Source organism: Dermacentor silvarum, chromosome 4 (genome assembly GCF_013339745.2).
Source record: "Dermacentor silvarum isolate Dsil-2018 chromosome 4, BIME_Dsil_1.4, whole genome shotgun sequence".
In the NCBI taxonomy this organism is placed as follows: domain Eukaryota; kingdom Metazoa; phylum Arthropoda; class Arachnida; order Ixodida; family Ixodidae; genus Dermacentor; species Dermacentor silvarum.
In genome coordinates, this window is record NC_051157.2 from 136554979 (window position 1) to 136573778 (window position 18800).

Below are 18800 nucleotides of genomic sequence, written 5' to 3' on the forward strand. Positions count from 1 at the left end.
TCCTTGTGTTTACAATACACTAAACGAGTGCAATAAAATGGCGGTGTTTGCGTGTTTGGAAGTAAAAAAAAATAGGACTACCTACCTCGTTTGTTCCAATCATTGCCATCGAGAATAATTTTCAATTTAGAGGGCCAAAAGTTCGTCCAACGAATGGCTTCCTTTCAAGATGTTAGCTTACCTGCATGACAGCTAGTCGGCACTCATCGCTATCACGTGAAAATATTTGGGCACTGGCGACTGCAGCCGCACATATGTAGAAGAGCACCTTGCACGCTCTGCTTACCATCTCCCAGCAAGACATACGCGCGTAGTCGAAGAGCAGCGCGTTTCCGTAGCAAGACACTGGGAGCAGGAACACCATCGAGGCCCCCTTGGTCACCGGCAGCAGAAGCAGCAGAGGGTTCCAGTGTCGCTCGCTGGCCTATACGTAGCATCGAGTGGAGTGGAAGGAATTGGGTCAGTTGAGGTGTCAGGATAAGGATGCCCTCTTAAGGAGGACGAACAAGTTGCAAGCAGACTGAAACGTTGTCATATTTTATTAGCTTTCGTGTACCGCTTAGGCAGCTGAGGTTACGGGAGTATGGTGACGCCGAAACTTTGAAATTTTATTTCCAGACGTTTGCTTGCTTAATGCGTTTGTGTTTCAATGTAAAATCTGTACTATAGTGTTTTCGAAAAACGGCCTACCCATGCTCTACACAACAACACCACAGCGCTTCAGCAACGAACAATCATTCATTCAATCACCCAATCGATTAATCAACCAAATAATCAATGACTTTTATTAAGGGGCCCAGGAACAACCTGCTGGGATTGGTACTGGCAGTAGTAAGAATCTGTACGATATTGACTGTTTTTGCGGAGCACTTTGTTCTAGAAAAATGAGATGGCGCTTTCGGGGGCACGCCGTACGTCGCCTCAGCGACCGCGCACGAATACGAAACCATTACCGCGTCTGCCTTGCTTCTGTGCGATCAGCTGTCGAAAATGCAACTGAGTTTTCGCTAACGCACTGGGCTCCAATGATGCTGGGTTAAATTATGCGGATTGAAGAAGTGTGCCGCTGTTGGTTGGGGAATGGTGACTGGCATATAATGGAATGTAATGAATGTGTGTGGCCAACTTCACGGACCGCTTCTGCACCTGTCCGTACGTGTTTCCGGCACTTAGAGATGTGCAGCTTTCCTCGAGGATACAGAAATTTACTCCTCCGCAAGCGCTGTATGGCTAACCTTCAGAGAAAGGGCTTCAGCCCCGGAGCGTGGGCAAGAGTGAGTACCGCTATTTACACAGTGACAAATGAAGTAGCGCCACTTCCTGTCATATTAGGTTTGCGCACAGTATTTGCACACATCAGCCCCAATTGGCACGGAAAAGTACGCCCACTCTTTCGCCAGCATGTCAAGGATAAGTGAATGGGCGCGCACTTGAATATATGCGCACTATATATGGACAATAAATGACGCTACTACACCAATAGCGCACGAATATTCGAAGCTGACTGTTTCGTGACCGCCCACAAGCGTAAGCGAGTTACTAGGAATAATACCTCTTTGCTACAAGGTATTACAGTGTACAGAGCAGCTACGTTTCAAGCCTAACAAATCTAATGGAACTAACAAATCTAATGAGTATACCCGCGAGCGATTAGGCAGAAAATAATCAGATAGTGTCCGCACCGAGGAACTTTACTGAGTCAGAAACATGACAAGCCGCTGCTTCAAAATATTTGCCAAATAAAGAATGAATAGGAAAACACGCTAACCCTGATTCAATTATTGAGCGGAAAGTTTCGATAGCTTGGAATACATATTTATCCCAGCTTTTAGAACAAGCACCATATACGCTGCGAGCAGCGTATATAGTAATCCACATCCCTTCTCACTATTTGGGATATATAAAAGTCCTCTTTCACAAATTCCCGACGCTGTTTCCGTTCTCGAATTCTTGTTCTCTGAAAAATTATTCAGAGCAGTAACGTGATGGAAGCAAGTAACATAATGGAAGCGTGTCACGTCGCGTACACTAAATAAAGTAATGGCTGCATCAGTAGCATCACACGCGATTGACTGTTGTCATGAATACGCTATTCATTTGCGTCAATCACGATCATGTAATGATGTATAAGTCCAAAGTACAGCAGTAATACAATTATAAGTTCTTCTTTTTCAAGAACTGTCCGAAGAACAACGCACTGTCAGTGACTGAATGTAGTGGGAAAAGGTAGAATAAAAATATCATGCCAACACTGCGTCGAAATACATGACTAAAATACTATGCCGTAGTAATAAAGAGAGAAAGTGTTGCTACCCTTCCTAGTGACGACCCCTTCTTGTACTCAGGGGCAATAAAGCACAGGCGACGTTTAAAATGCTCCAAGTTTCGAAGTATACTGATTATGTGCAACCGCGCACAAGTTCTATTTGATCAATATGTAGCCGTCTATTATAGGCTCACCAGTTTAAATCTCAGACGGACAACAAAGTTGTGCCGAAATACGCTACAGGGAGATTTACATTGACGGCCTTCGTTTGCAACAATTTTTCTTGTGTCCTTTATAGGTACGCCTGCTTTGCCTTAGGGTGAACCGATCTTGGCCAAAGCTATAGCTCACGTAGCAGTTCGTCTGGGAGTAATCGTGACGGCAGTGGTGTTCTTTTCTCCGGCTCGGAGGTACTAAAAGCACAACAAGCGCACAGACTGTGTCACTGAGCAAGCTGTTACAGTATAGTTGTGCAGATCGTCTATGTGAGCCGATGACTAACTGCATAAAACTGTAACGTCAGCGCGGCCAGCACGTACCATAGACACCATGGGGGCCATGAGGTGGAGCACGCTGTCATGGCTGCTCTTCATCTCGACCAGGAAGCACTGGATAGTGAACAGTAGCGCCACGGCCAGGCCGGGGTGTATGTCCGCCGCCGCTGACACTAGTTCCAGGCGCAACGCGTTCACCTCACCCAGCTGAAGTGGCAACAAAAGCGCGCGCACACTGAGGATATTCGTGTGTGAGAGGTTTTCTCCAAGTAGTGTTTAGCGTTAAGACGAAGCTTTAGCTCGGGGGCTCCTATCTCAATATAAGTAAAGGAGAAATCTAGGGACTCTTGGTAGCAAATTTTCGATTTAGGCCGTCATTTCTCTTTAAAAAAATGTTAAAAATCGCAAACTTTAGAAAACGAAACTATCAAGTTTACAACTCTGTAACTCAGCAATGAAAAACGACTTCACAATTCTGTAAGTTGCATCTAATAGTACATCTACAGCGGAAAAAATTGGTGTGTTGTACTTGGCTTTCAAATATACGACTAATATGTTAGTAGGACTTATCAGCACCGTTGTAAACAACGTAACAAATTCATGTAAGATATAAATTGATAAATCAGATTTCTCCGCTGTAGGAGCTCTAACGGATGCCGCTAAAAGAACTGCGATATCTTTACTTGGTGCAGAGCTATAAACTTGCAAACTTCGTGCTATATTTTTTTTCAAGCTTACCAATTTCTGAAAGTTCCTTTTAACATATTCAGGCTCTACATCAGGATTGCGCTTCCCACAGTCACTAGAATTTTACTTTCTTTCTCAATTGCAAGAAATTTATTTAAAATCGGCCGACTGGTTATCTCAGAAAAGCGTTTCTACGTTTTACATGTATTTGAATAGGCGGCATCGCAGTTGGGCCGGAGCTAAATGTTCCTCTTAAGCTAAAACGTCAACGCATACGTATGCATATAGCACACGTATTTGCTGAGCGTTCAAGAGCCAGTACAGCTGAAATTGTGAAGAGAGCGGCAGCAAGGAATGTTCGCTTTTGGACACGTACGCGCGCTCCCTGCTGCCAGTGCGTTGTGATGGCGACTGCTGGCGCTAGCAGTAAAACTATAGCACCCGTCTTCTTTGCATTATTATTGCGATAGCAATTATATGGGCACTCCAAGCGAATTTCTGCCGTCGTCGCCGCCGTGCGGTTCCGTAGAAAGTCTAACGGCGATAAAACCGTCACCGCGCGCCGTACGCTGTGTGTGCGAGTAGAAGCGTGTGAGGGTCGTAACCACTAGGCCATACAGTCACGCTTCCAGAGCATGCATTCATGCGAACCATATGATTGCGTTCGAGCATCGTCGTCTTTGTCGAAAAAAAAAAGAAAATGGTGATACGTCATCGAGGCGAGGCCCAGCCCGTGCACTGATTTGTTGTGAGATCAGTCGCCCCCAGGCACAGAGCGTGTTCCTAGTAGTCCCTAGGGGCGTATAACCAAATACCTAGACTGATCTAGGAAGCGTGTGGCTTAGCGCTTCTGCTTTTGCGGCTGCTGCTGAAGGAGCTGCCGCGCGGGCACCGTGTCTTGAAAGCGATCTGGTATGTGGCCGAAGTGTGCGCCCGCGGGGCCTCATCTTCAACACGATCTGCGATGGGTACAAAGTGCCCGTGCCGAGTGCCCGTAGGTTCGTATGCGCTGTGCTTTCGACGTTCGCGTTGAAGCGACACGAAAGACAGCGCGAAGATCAATTTGCCCGCTGCTTTGGCGCGCTTTATACGCCCGATAAAACTACTATCCTTACTTCATATAGCTGTCTACCAATTCGCTATCCGCAATTGATGCTTCGCCTTTCGGACTAAACTGCGACTTTTTGTCCTTGACTTCTCTCACGTAACCGTCCTCATAAGTAATAACTGCCAACTATCCTCACCAGTTCCATTGCTCATTAACATACGAGCCTCATTTTCCACATTGGTGCATTACATTACTATCGCTATCAATGCTTTTAGCTTTCGGCCGAAATTGCGACTTCTCTTCTCTTCTCTTCTATTTTTTTTTTTTTGCCTCGATGACCAGCTATCAGCAATGATAAGACCGCTGCGTGCGTAAAATTCAAGAAGCGCCATTTATCAATGCTAGGTGAACTGAATAGTTCTGTTTAGTGTTCTCCTAAATCAGAACAAAACACGGGACAGCGCGTCAGGTGAGCGGCTACGTGCCTGGAAACAGAGCGTCATGGCGCATCCGGCTCCGGCGAGCAGGATTACGCCCCAGGGCACGCGAGTCTGGATCACATCGGTCGAGACGATACCTGCAGCCACAGAGCCACGGGGACGTCGCGCAGGAGCCATGAACGCAAGTGACGTCAGGCCCACCATCACCGTCTGCGAGCGAACCGCGCTGCGCGGTGACCTAGAATAAGTATTGGCAGGAATGCTGGAATTGGGTAGCGAACCTTCCGATGGAGGAAATCTTGTTCCTCTCGCGATGAAACCACGGGAAAGGGCCCTTAACGACCTGTTCATTTTTTTTGTGGATCTTCCATTCTCCAGTATTTCATATTGTACAGGTGTGCATCTTGTGTCCTTTTAGATTGTTATTTCACAATTGCCGGCTTGCATGAATTATCGCTGTGTGCCGACCCTGTATATTATATGGCTGTATTTGTTTTCTGTGCGAAATATGTCATCAAGCTAATTTTTTGTAGGTTTTTGTATAGGATCCATTCCCTTATTGACTGGGACGAACAAACATCATTCAATTTGTTTTTGCATTCAAAGTACTACAAGTCATGTAAATAAGGTGAAGGACGTGATCATAAAGCCATGTTTCATTTGCACTCTATCGGCGCATAGGGCACGAGAATTGACTACAACGTTAATCTTACTGGTTCCATGTACGAAAAGAGTAATATACGGACGTTTTCTACGGAGCAGAATGTATGCAAATCAACAGTGCTTGATTGCATTGCCACCACCAGATGTGTTAGGGGATGTTGGTGTTTACGAAGGGAGTGACTTCTGGAATTTGTGGAGAAAGCAGCACACTTAGTATGAGGGGCGCCTAGATGATTGTGGGAGGGAGGTGCATTTTACAACCAGTCCCGTTCAGAATGCAGCTTCCGCGGCAGGTAACGAACCCTCTAACTCGTATTCATGGACAAAAAGTGGCAGGCTGCAGGTAGCCGGTGATTAATCCGCTTGAGCTCACTGTCCTAAATATCTGGCAAATAATTTTCGCGGAAATTATCAAAGTGAGGAAAAATTATCATCCACCCTGCCTGAAACTTAAGCGCAATTTTAAAAGCGAGTGAACCACAACATGAGGCAACCTCTAGTCATTAGGCTACTACCTTTCGCGAAGCCATATATATTGTTTCGGCACCTCTAATAGAACTAAATCGCGCGTAGTACTCATGCACAGGAACCTACACGTATCAAATCCGAACGCTTGGAGAGAGATTTGTGCATCTATAGCTTTGCTGCGAAACAGTCGGCAGAGCATTTTTAGAAGAAAAAATACTATTTTGCCGCACCATGAGAAAAGCCTCGATCGTTTGAAATGTTTATAATAACAAAGTTTATTGTGGATGCTGATGTATGCATTCGAGCATTGCAGGCAAAACCTGACACATGCTTTGCAAGCACCAAAACGAGAATTTACACAACCGATCCTACGTAAGACCGCTTCTTCATTGGCTTGCATTCGGGGCAAACAATACTGATGATACCGATCAGGACGATTAGAGGCGCTCGCCGCGGACAAAATCAATGGAGTAGGGTGTTCACACCAAAAAAATTCGGTATACCAGCACTAAAACTAAATAATTGTTTCATGCATTCTATAGCTAATGCCGTTGAGTTGAGAGATACCATGGTCTGAACTTCCGGCGATCCTCTTTATAAGCACACAGGGTGTTTCACGTAACTTGAGCCAAACATTAAAAATATGCAAATGCTACGTAGCTGGATCAAACCAAGGTATAATTGTTTGCCATCGCTTGGAGATACTCAGATTACTTTAACAAAAAGTGTTTTATGCCAGGGTCCTCGATAAACTTGCGTTACAGGGTGTAACAGATGTGATGTTCGGCGCTAACGAGTAAAATATGTTTTGTTGACAGAGATGGCGGCGCCATCTATCAGCGGTGAAACAAAGTACTGCATCTTGACACTAACGAGCTCCGACAGGGAGGACAGGGAGCGCTACGGTAATCGCAGCGCAGCGGAGGCTCCAGCGCGGTATATATAGCCTGGTGTTGGCACTTGCCGCACACGGTTTGCATTTCGCGCCGGATTAGCCTGTGGCACCTCGTCGCCTACGGAGAGCAGCTTCAACTTGCATCAACAGTGCTTACACGCCACCTACTGCTTCGCTTGTGATGGCAACAACTAAGAAAACAGCTGCGCTAAGCGGCGCAGAAAGGCAACGGCGTCGACGGGCGAACCACGCTTTGGTCCGGCGAGACACGCCAGCGTGAAGCAGAACGCCTTCGCGTGTTCGCGGCGCAGACTCGCCTTTCTAAACTGAGCGCGTCGCAACTAAACTGGCTGCCCATGATACTACGGAGTAGGACTAAAATACTTGTACCGTCGCCGAAGCGACTCCGCAGCTGGACGCCGCTCACCAACAGGACGCCGTGCACCAAGCAAACCTGCAAGACGGTTGCCGGCCCGCAAATTGTGCGCCTTTCTATGCAGCGGACCGAGAGTTCACAACGAAAACAAGCTAAAGTTTCTGTGAAGACACGTTTCACTTTCCTGTTCTACAAATTCACATGAACAAGGGATAAACCGTAACTTTTTACAGGGAAGTTGTATATGGCTAGCCGATTCACCCGTCCGTCGCTTGTACGAAGAAACTATCATCATCAGCAATGGCTTGAGCGTCGTCGTTCTTCTTCCACAGCTGGCTCGTTGGCGCCCCTCGGCGCCACCGCGCGAACGCACTCGTGCCACTGCTATCGCGTTCGTCGTCGTCGTCTTCTTCCACAGCTGGCTCCGCTGCCGCTCATCATTCCAGCGTGAATTTCACTTCTATTCTGTCGGCGTAATGGGGAGGCCGCGTTTACAGGGGTTGTATGAGCCATTGCTTAAGGGAGTATGATCCATTCATTGTCTTACGTGACGGACAGATTTAATTTTGAAGCACTTTAATTTTGAAGAATCGCAAGCGGCAATTCGACAACGGCGGATTGCGGGCATACCGTCAGTTACGTCGTTTCTCTGTCGCAGCCGAACGTGTGTGTACCCTCATTAAGAAACACAAAGATGTAACTAATAATTGAGAAACACTTTAATGTAGCATGGGGATTAACCGAGTGATAAACACCGGGGCCGCATGTTCCAGCTTCGCTGGTTAATCATCTGTACGGAGTGCTTGGGCGGTGATTTTTTAAATTCCACTTACTCGATAATTAGTCTTAAGTAATCAACTTCTCAATTATTATAAGTACATGAAAAGTGTCAATGAGAAAATTGTAGAGGAACATGAAAAGCTCCCGATACGGTTTTCTGTTGCTCAATACGTGCAACATAGCAGTGCTTTTCCGTGCGTGAAAGAAGCCGGCGAATACAGGCAAAATTGCCGCGCGACTGGCCGCTCGAGGCACTCTGCGTGATATCGCAAGCATATTTCGCGGTCCGATGTACACTTTTATGTAGCACGTATGCAGCACTTTTTATGTAGCACTTTTATGCAGCAGGTATTGAGCCGCAGAAAGCTGTATCGGGAGTTTCTCATGTTGCTCTACAATTTTCTCACTGTTAGTTTTCATGTAATTATAATATTTGAGAAGTTGATTCATTAATTTACAGTAGTAATCTAATTAGGCGGAATGCAAAATATAATCTGGGTATCACCAAGCGACAGCAAACAACATTACCTTAGTTCTGTTCAGCTAAGTGGCATTTGCATATTTGTAAAGTTTGGCTCAAGTTTAGTGAAACACCCTGTATGCTGAGGTCATATTAGAATCAAGGGGCCAGTAAACCACTGTGAGCCCGATGGCGAGCGAGCGATTTCTTGCTCGCCTTCCCTGCCCTCCTTACGGGCCCTCTCTCCACATCGCCGTATATTTTCAGGAGACACGTGGACACCACATCGGAACACAACGTCACGTTGGCGCTATTTTCTTATGTGAGAACGCCATCCATTTACACTTATCCGAACTCTGTGCTTTTCGGTGAAATCCTGTTTTAATCACATACAGATTAGAAAATATATTACACGAGGCACCAAGGCGAGACGACAAAAGGATAAATGGGCGGGTGACTGCATGGCAACAGGCGCGCTGCTGATCGGAACTGATGTGTTTCATAGATGGACTACTCAAGAGCTTTTACCCTGTTGTCCTTACGTGCATGATCATGTTGGTGCTACAGCGTACGAATACAGGACCGGAAAAGCACGAGAATGCGCACGTGATTGTTTCTTTTTATTTTACGCGATTAGCATTCCTTGGAAACTTTACCACTTCCCGGTTTCTCCGTTTGTATCTACCCTCTTCCTCCCAATGATCCCAGCTGGCTACTAGCTTGGGCTGCTAGGTATGGGCTCGCTGCTGTCTTGTCGAATAGACAACATGGACAACTGGGTACGGCGCCGAATAAATAAGATGATCGCCATGACATTATGTACACGATACGAGTTGTATAATCTGTTTAAATGTCACAGGTAGAGGGTGGGGGGGGGGGGTGTTAGGGGCCCTTCTATGGAGTGCTCTGAGCACATCTCAGTCAAGTGGATTTAGGACGTTAGGTACGTAAGGATCATGACGAAAATCAGATGTTTCCGTAACGTTACTGCTGATGGTCAACCTCAGTGAAACGTACCATAAAACGCTATATATAAAGTGCGTGAATATTTAAATACATTACATGTGTAAACACCACCTACAGATTACTACTAATAACCAGCAGTGAAAACTATGATGATAGGAAAATAAAGAGAGGGCGTGGTTATTTGATACAGGAAGTTTTAGGTTTCTTTATTCGATATTTTTGCACAAGTGCGCTTTAACAAAAAAATCACGCGCCATTACACTGCTGCGAAAGGTGGGTTACCAACGAAGTAGTTTAGCACACGACATAGAGGTGACACAGAATTTAGATCCAAGGTATGAGCAAATTTTATGTCTTGAGCGGCGACGGCTGTCATCCCGAAGAAATACGCACGCACACACACTTTTATTTTGATCGGCGGTCTTGATCGGCGGCATACATCCGCGTGGAACACTACCGCCACCTCGGGGAGCCGGAGGAATCTAGACGCGCGACGGTACCGCCACGCCGGGAGAGTGGAAGGAAACTAGGCACGCAAGTGCTTGTAACGACGACATAGAGACGCCGGTGCGAGCGTACACATGGCCGACGCGGGTCGCACAGCGGCAAATCTTTGAGAAACTCTTATTATCTACCTGAATCTACTGATCTTGAAAGTGGTGCCTATTAACAACTAATCTACTGAACATGCATACCCAAGTGATGAGACGTATAAGCGTTTGCATAGAATGAAGCGATTTTGCATAAAATTCGGGAGCTGAGTTTTTGCACACGCAGATTTGTTGACGGACACGAAAAATGCATAGAACTGTAGCCTTGGACAGCTTCACTGTAAAATCAATGATATTGTTTAGCCCTATCCTACTCGAATGCACGCCTCACTGCTGCCTGTTTTAGTGGTGAATTCTTCTGCATCATTGTGGCATCATTTTCGTGAAAGCGGAATCTGTGCCCAGCGCTGACTTTTGCATAAAACTGTAAATGCTCATGCAAATACGAAGGGAGATCAGATTATGCGGAGGCACGCCAGTGTGCGCGTACCTGGTGCTGTCGTTGATGTTAATCCAGTCCTGGTCGACAAGGGAGCAGTTGACGTAAGCCACCATCATAATTATGGCCACGGCCTCGTAAGAGATGTACCTGTTTGGGGTCGGTAGAACGGAACGGTCAATGTCACGAATGGTTTGTTGGAGGAAATAGCCATGTAAAAGAATATCTGATCTTCCAGAAACAGGCTCGCAAAATTAGCGCTAACGAAAGGCAATTCACAGGGAAAGAAAAAACTGACTTTTCGTCCCGTGTGAGTTTCCTTTTCGCTAATTTTCCTCGTCAGCAATGCAAGACTGACTAGACTAACAATTTAATTTTGAATAAACAATTTACCCTGCACATTAAAAATGTTCATATAAATTTCCGTTAAGCCTAGAAAATTGGTTACGGTTATGGCCATGAGCACTTTCTTGACACGTAGCAATGTTGTTACTGGAAAGGTAGGTTAAATTAGTAGGTTAAAATTAGTAGGTTAAAATAGTGTATAAGCACTTGAGTGAACGCCGAACTGAAAGCGCGTAGATGAACATAACCCCCGACCAGCCCATTTAGTACAAAGGGAAGCTAACACGACAAAGTTGTCGGGCAGCCTCGCAGAACTCATCGCCCCAGCTTTACCATTGATTCGACCTCATTGCCAGGATGTGAAATTTGCTCACTACCAAACCAAAGGTGTGGCACACCTTTGGTTTCACTCAGGCTGTTCTTGCCGCAATGTTCAAAGCGCTTCTAAGACTGCATGCCAGTCTTGAAGGAAGATGAGCAGATGCACCTTAACTTGAAGAGACCTATCACAGTAAGCGATATTTCAGCTTCTTAACCCGAGTAGAAAAAAAAGGTAGTCATGCATATTTTTCGCACCATTTCTTATTGTAAGCAATTAGAAACACGCATATACTTGTATATTGCGAACACCTTTCAAATGCATTTTTCAGCCGTAGTATACGGATTTTTAGATTGTTTTAAATGAATACTCTATCTTTAATAGCAAGCCTGCATCAAGAACCCTCGAACGTCCGACCAATGTATTCTTTGATGGTGATAGATATTAAGCACGTATACAAGAAGCGCTGATCGATACTGCTCGCGAATCTTTGTAAATACCGGAGCATTCACTTGTCCCCTTGACCACTTCTCAGATGATCATGAACTCGCAACCTAATACTTTATTTCTTCATCATTGTACAGCTAGCGTACCTGCAGGAAAACTGTAAGTCATCGTTATAATGGAGCCGTTCTAACTGATGAATGATGGTTGCACTGTACGAACGAAGATAAAGTGATTGGGCTGCATATATGCACAAAGCACCACTACATCGAAGAATCGCCACCTAATTAGGGGACAAAGAACCAGCTGCATTTCGGGAACAGGGTATACTAGACCCTACTGATAACCCTTTTTCGCACGGACTGTTAAGGTTATAATGTTATTATAATATACCAAGAGCCCGTAAACTCTATGCGTGTGCACTCGGAGGCAGTTGGCATTTGTAACAATAACGGTGGAACGTCAATGATATGTAGGTAAAAACAAAACGAGACAGACCCATTTCTTGCTCTGCATTCATTTGCTTGCTCTGTACGTACTTGCAACGCTGTGCAAAAATACTGCATTCATGGGCTACTTGTTCTGGCCTACCGCTGACCGCATGGGCCTTATCTGTCCAAGTGGTCCACAGCCCTGAGCGGCCCTTGCGCAAATAGAAATGCGGGGTGAAGTGAAGCAGAATTCCCGGGTCAGAAAAAAACCTGATTTTGATGGCCTTACGTTTTACCTGGAAATGTAAACGTCTTGACCACGGTGTAATATAGTTTAAATTTTAATACTCCCCAGTGCGCAGAGAACGACCAGTTAGTGTTCGCAGCTGTGCTCCTGGTGGGTCCCCCTGCTATAGCCCTCCCCCCTCCCAACCACGCCCCAGATGGCGCGGTCGCCGCCTGTACTTCTTACCTTCTGACATGGATAAAAATTAGAGGGCGCCTAAAGTGCACAAATCTTTGTACCGCAAAATTGTGATGAATACGGAATAGAGGAAGAGGTCAAGAAAGTTGGCAACCAAATACAGGGTAATCAAAAATGTAAATAGACAACAACGAGTCACCAAAAACTAATCGGTGAGTTTACATACCAAAACCACAATATGATCATGAGGAACACCATAGTGGGGAACTGTGGATTAATTTTGACCACCTGGGTTTGTTTAACGTGCGCTCAATGCACAGTGCACGTCGCAGCAATGCGAGGTTTGCACGGCGCACCCTTAGTAGTGCAACACCATCACAACTAAGCCAACCCGGCAGGTATCGGGACTCCTCAAAAAGAAAGACAGAGACAGTAAATTGCATGCAAAGGATGGAAAAAAATAACCTAATAGAGATTTATAAGTATGACAAAAAAAATAAATGAAAAAGTAGAATCTCAACGAGAACACCAAGGGCAGTGCCTTGCTATTTGGGGCCCGAGATGGTTTTTTAAGGAGAGAAACATACCGCAGCAAATATTCCAAGAGGACGAGGCATGTGTCTAATGCAGCAAAGATCCGGAGATCACTCAGTAATTCCTAATGGAATGCGAAGGGATCAGGCCAGCGAGACCCGTAGGTGATGCCCACTTCCTTAGGAAGGAAGCATTAACTCGTCAGGCGGTCGAGATAAGCAAGACACGTTTAGAGTATTGATGTAAAAAAAAAGCAGGGAAGAGATTGATAGAACCGGGGTCGTTACAAGCATTGGTAACTGTATAATGTACAGATACAGGTTTCAATGAAGATAAAGAAGATCAAGGAGAGATAGGCAAAATGCTATACTGCGATAGATGTAGTAAAACCTGATTAGATCAAGCAGGCTAGGTGGCTATTTGTAGAAACCTGGTTTTTCAAAGGTTATGCCAATAAAATCGTCATTATGATCACTATGCAGTGGCGGGACGTGGCCTCCGAAATTGCATCTCGCGCCTTTCGCCGAGGTGTGCCAGTGCAATCTCCAACACCACGCAGCGAACGCATCAAATGGCACATTCGGCTTTCGATGACGTTTGAGGCTGTGTTATCTGCCTTTTGAGCTTCCACAGTGCGTCTCAGTGGGGGAACTTTAGCTTTAGCCTTCTGCGTTGTGATTGGCGCCGTGCCCATAGTTCTTACTTTTTTTTTCAGTATCGCACCCTCGCTGTTTGGAACGGCGGTGTTGGCTAGCAAGCTTCAATCATGGCATTGGCCGAGCCTATTGACGGTTGCTGCCACTTATCCGCCGGTGGCTGTGTGTGCTCTGTTCAAAAACTTGCGCAGGCCATGCTGAACTCAGGAGCTTGCCCTGCTCAACTATGGGAAAGAAGTGCTTCCTTCTGAACTGAAATTCGGCCTACTGGACTTGCGCGTAGTCTTTTGTTTTTGACCTTTAGAAAGTTAGCCATGCGCAGCGCAATCCTGCGGGCATGCGAATAAGTAGCACCTTGAGAAGGAGTTCTCACAGACGAAAAGGCTGCGTCCTCATTGCTGTTCCGTCCATTCATGCATTCCCAGTAAGTAGAAGGCAACTAGACTGATACGACCCTATGTCGACTGCTGCTGAAAGTCTCCTATCATTTGCCGTATTTAAAAATGAGCCCATACAAGTCATGGCACCGGACAACCCAGCAGCAGCTACATTAGGGCCGCCGTGGCTTGGTGGGTCCCTTTGCCGTGGCCCCACCTGCCGTCGTTTGAAGAAATGGGAGAAGCGACAAACATTATCTCGTCGCGTCTTCTGACGGAATATCAGCACCTAAATTATTTTGACACCGTGGTGTCCGCCGAGACGATGATGATCGTGGCATATATTTGGAAATTTCTTCGTCGAGCAAAACAAAAATTACTAGGGCTTGCTTATGCTACAACTAAGACGATTTGAAGGCGAAACACTGAGCGTCGCTAACTCAATGACACAACGACCACTGCTTTGCTGAGTCATCTTCACTCCGAACCCATTTCTCGCAAATTCAATTTTGCAACTCATCCTTATTTCACCAACTCGGACCGGGACTCAGCACTTACTTTTGCTGAGCCATCGCCACTGTGAAGCCATATTATGCAGTCATTTTTGCAAGTCATCCTCTATTTACTAATCTCTAACCGTGACTCAGCACTTTTTTTTCTGAGTTACTCTCACCTGGACCCTCGAATCTCGCATATATTTTTTGCGAGTCACTCCCCCAATTCATAACCCCTTAATTCACTCTTAATTCACACTTGATTCACTCTTGATTCACCCTATCACTGCTTGGTTCACCTTTATTTGTTCTATCATCTCGGTTTTACTTTCAACACACTTGGTTTGCTCTATTACCCTAAATTTCTAATTTTCATCACTCTAGATTCACCATATCACCACTTGATTCACCTTCATTCACTCTTAATTCACTCTCATTTATTCTTCATTATCTTAGCTCACTGTATCTCATCATTACCTTTCGTTTGACTCTCATCACGCAACTAAACCCCTTTAATTCACCATCAATTCACTCTTATTTCACCTCATTCACCTCTGTATAGCCATTTTAATCATTATCATTACCATCATTGCACTTTGCTATCATTAATTCTCGACTCTTGGCCACCTTTCGGGCTTTTCGACCCATTTCCCCGCTTTGTCATGCTAATTATTACAATTTAAGTGATCGCCACGGTCACTTTTCGATATTTAATTATATACCTCATGTAATTACTTACATCATCGATATATAATGTTATGGGGTGTGTAATAATCTGAGTTACCGATTTTCTTGTACAAATGTTTACCAATTTTTGGCCCGCTTTTGGCTTCACTTTTTCAAGGTCACCGCAAAACAAGCCATATAATTATGGTTTTCTCCTTAAAATATTGCCATGTCGACAGTTTAACACAGTGCCACAATATGTTCCAAGCGTAGTTGTAGACATTCCGTTCATATTTTAGGTTTTACGACTACACCCCTGAGGCTGTTTTAAGTTAAAACGGTTATTTATGTATAGCATACGCCTAAGGTAGGGAATACTTTTTAGGTGGTGCTATTGACTATCACAAGTGAGAATACCGTGGCATACTCGTATTCTAGACGTCAGCGTGTTCCAAGGCTTTTCAACATGTATTCGTTGACTCACCCCAGTTTCCTGATTGTGGCGTACTTTTCTTGGCAGACGTCTGTGTCGTTCTGGTGCTGTGCCGCACCCTGCAACCTGAGACAGTAATAATAGGCATTTTTATTATCGCATCCTTATGTTGTTCGGCCAGTGTTTTATTGCGATAGCAATTATATGGACACTCCAAGCGGATTTCTGCTGTTGTCGTCGCGGTCGCCATCGCCGTGAGGTTCCGTATGTATAAAGTCCAAGCACGATAAAATCGCCGCCGCGCGCTCTATGCTGTATGCGCGTGAAAGCATGTGAGGGACGCGCGCTTTCACCGGGAGCGAACGCACGGCGGAGAGCTAACGCGCCGCCTTCCGTTGAGCGAAAGGCCGTGGGGGGATGGAAGGGACGGAAGGAGGGGGGCTACATTGTGCTGCAGCGCCAATACGTATCTTGCGACCGGGCGCAAGAGGAACTGGAATCTGGCAGGCGAAAGGAGGAAAGCGGGAAGGCAGCGCGGGAGGGGCTTTTGCTTTGCGAGCAACTGCGTACTTTGAGCGGCGGCCGGTCGCGCGCACCGTATCTTGAAACGATCTGCAACACGGCTCCTACCTTTGTATGCGCTCTGCTTTCACCGCTCAGTTTCCGTTGAAGCGATAGACCGCACGAAACTTCGCTCGCTGCTGCTGGCGCGCTTTCTCACGCCAGCGTTTTGACAGCGGTTGTGTGCGGTCATCGGGTGTGACCTATTCATGTTTGCTTGTGCGCGCTGAAAGCATGCTTGTTAATTCAGTTAGTAAGCGAATGTGTCCAAGTTTATACAGCCGATAAATCTACTGTCCTAACTCCGCATAGCTCTCTAGTAATTTGCTATCGCAAGTGATGCTTCTCCATTCGGGCGAAACTGCGAATGTTTTTTTTTATTTCAGAACTTGCGGCCCTCAGAAGTTCCATAGACAGAAATAGGAAGGTTGTGGTATTATATTACTCAAATCGGATTCTTCTTCTTTTTTTGTTCTCATTAAATTACTGAGGCAACGCCCTACACCACTCAATATGAATTAAGCGAAGCATAAAGTGCAATGCATTTTCCAGTACGATAAAAGCCAACTGCTCCTCTCCGCTCAACGACAGATGTTTAGCTGCAATATGTTAGCGGGTCTTGCATACTGCTCTGAAAATCAGTAAGCACATCGGACATTCCCTTCTGCTCCAAATAAACACAACAGGCTTCTCAGCGTTCAGTGGCCATGAGTGGTGCTGGGTAACACTAAAAAAAGACTAACCTACACATACACAAACAGCCAAGAAAGTTGACGGGAGGACAGCCACTGCGTTAGCGTAAAATGGACCGCATGCGAAAGGCGGAAGAAGTTGGTTCAGCTCTCTTCTGCTGCAAGCTTTTTTTCTCACATTAATTGCCCGTTGCCTTATCATTTCCACATTTCAATTATCAAAAGAAAACTTCAGTTTCCCTATACTTTCCCTGGAATAGTTTGCTTGCTTCGTATGGTTGCAACTAACAGAAAATATTGTTCTCGCAAGTTCTCTGTTTTCACCACACACAACACACACACAACACACACACACACAACACACGCACGCGCACGCACACGTGCACACACACGCACGCACACACACACTCTTCATGTACAATTTTCTATTTTTTATTTATTAAACGTCTTTCTCTCTCACACACACAAACGAACACACACACACACACACAAACGCACGCACGCACACATACACATACACAACGTAGGCTGCTACCTACGTTAACCCCGGACTAAGGGCTCTACCTTCGAGGCTCATCTGGTTCACGATCTTCCAATAGCTTATTCAGTCAATCAAGCAGGCGCCCGCTTGCGGCTTTCTGACAAGGTTACTGATGCGCCGGCATTCCGTACATGAATATGCGCTGGATATAGCGGATAGTAGGGTGATCATTTAAGCACGAAATGCTTTAAACCCCGCTGTCGGCGACCTTCAAGAGACCTTAGCAAAAATCCAATGCCGTTATCCGGGCACTCAAAACGAAAACGAAACGAGAACATCCGGGCATCGTTGCAAGAGCAAAATGAGATCATCCGAGCAGCCAATCAAAACTTAAAATGCGGTCTCTGGCCCCCAACAGGACCGCATCACATACGATAGTTACTGCCAAAACAAGTTACAAAAAATGCTTCCGATCCCTTCCTAATGTTTGTTCACGATATCGCTCAAGCTGTAACGTCTAGCACGCTGAAGTTTAATTTGTAATTTCCAATAGCGACATTCAAAAGGCAGATATAGTGCACCATACACTTGATTGTCATTTTTTGGCGCTGAGACAGGGTTGCCTGTGCTCATTTCAACGGCAGTGGTCCGTGAGTTCCGCGGCGCTAGTATTACGCTGTCTCCTTCGAGAGATGGCGCCGCGCTGCGTGACCAGGCCGGCAGTGTCCGGCGTGCCGCGGATGGTTGTTTGGACTAGACGAGAGTTGCAACAAGGTTCAGTTCAAGACAGGTTCACTTCGGCTCAGTAAGCTTTCAGGCCTGCGTTGCGGCACCAATCTACTTTGCCGGTAGCCATTTCATGCTTAAATCTTCTCTCGATTACGGGAGAGCCATCATTTTTTTGCCTACGCTTCATGAGAGCTCGTGCGGACAAGTGTAGTGCAGGGCAGAGGACACGATGTTTTGTGCTTCCGTTGGCTGACTGGATTTCAGCCCCTCAGAGCAGACTGTACGTCGCTTTCAGCCTGAGCAGACGAAAAGTGCCGGACATCGCGCTTCTCCTGATTTCGCACCCACTAGCTGTGTATATATACCCTTGCCTGAACACCAAAATCCAATGTACCAGTTTTCCTTGCGGTGCCCCCGAAGACAACTAAGCTGCGTGGTAACACAGCGTGGAGTCCGAAACAGCCTGTCAGTATACGCACTAACCATGAGTAAGAAAACATTATCTTCTGAAAAGATAAGGTCACCTTCCTCTGTGACAAATGGTCGAGCCAGCACTTCGAAGTGTAGTAATTCACTGAGGTGGTAAAACTCAAGCGCATTCATAGGAGGCTTGTAGCATCTTATTTATGCCGCTGTGCTCTGTAAAGTGAATAGTTGTGCTTGTAATTGAACGAAGGTTGG

The 18800-nt window shown here is 45.8% G+C and overlaps 1 protein-coding gene across 1 annotated transcript in view; it reads right to left on the bottom strand.

Moving 5' to 3' along the window:
* LOC119448922 (solute carrier family 13 member 5-like) overlaps window positions 1-18800 on the bottom strand; it is a 141672-nt gene that overhangs the window by 18545 nt on the left and 104327 nt on the right. The window contains exons 10-14 of the mRNA XM_049666564.1: window positions 15708-15782; window positions 10585-10683; window positions 4981-5161; window positions 2806-2967; window positions 287-424 (exon numbers count right to left, since the gene is read on the bottom strand). Of these exons, the coding sequence (XP_049522521.1) occupies window positions 287-424; window positions 2806-2967; window positions 4981-5161; window positions 10585-10683; window positions 15708-15782 (655 nt within the window). The remainder of the gene's footprint in view (window positions 1-286; window positions 425-2805; window positions 2968-4980; window positions 5162-10584; window positions 10684-15707; window positions 15783-18800) is intronic.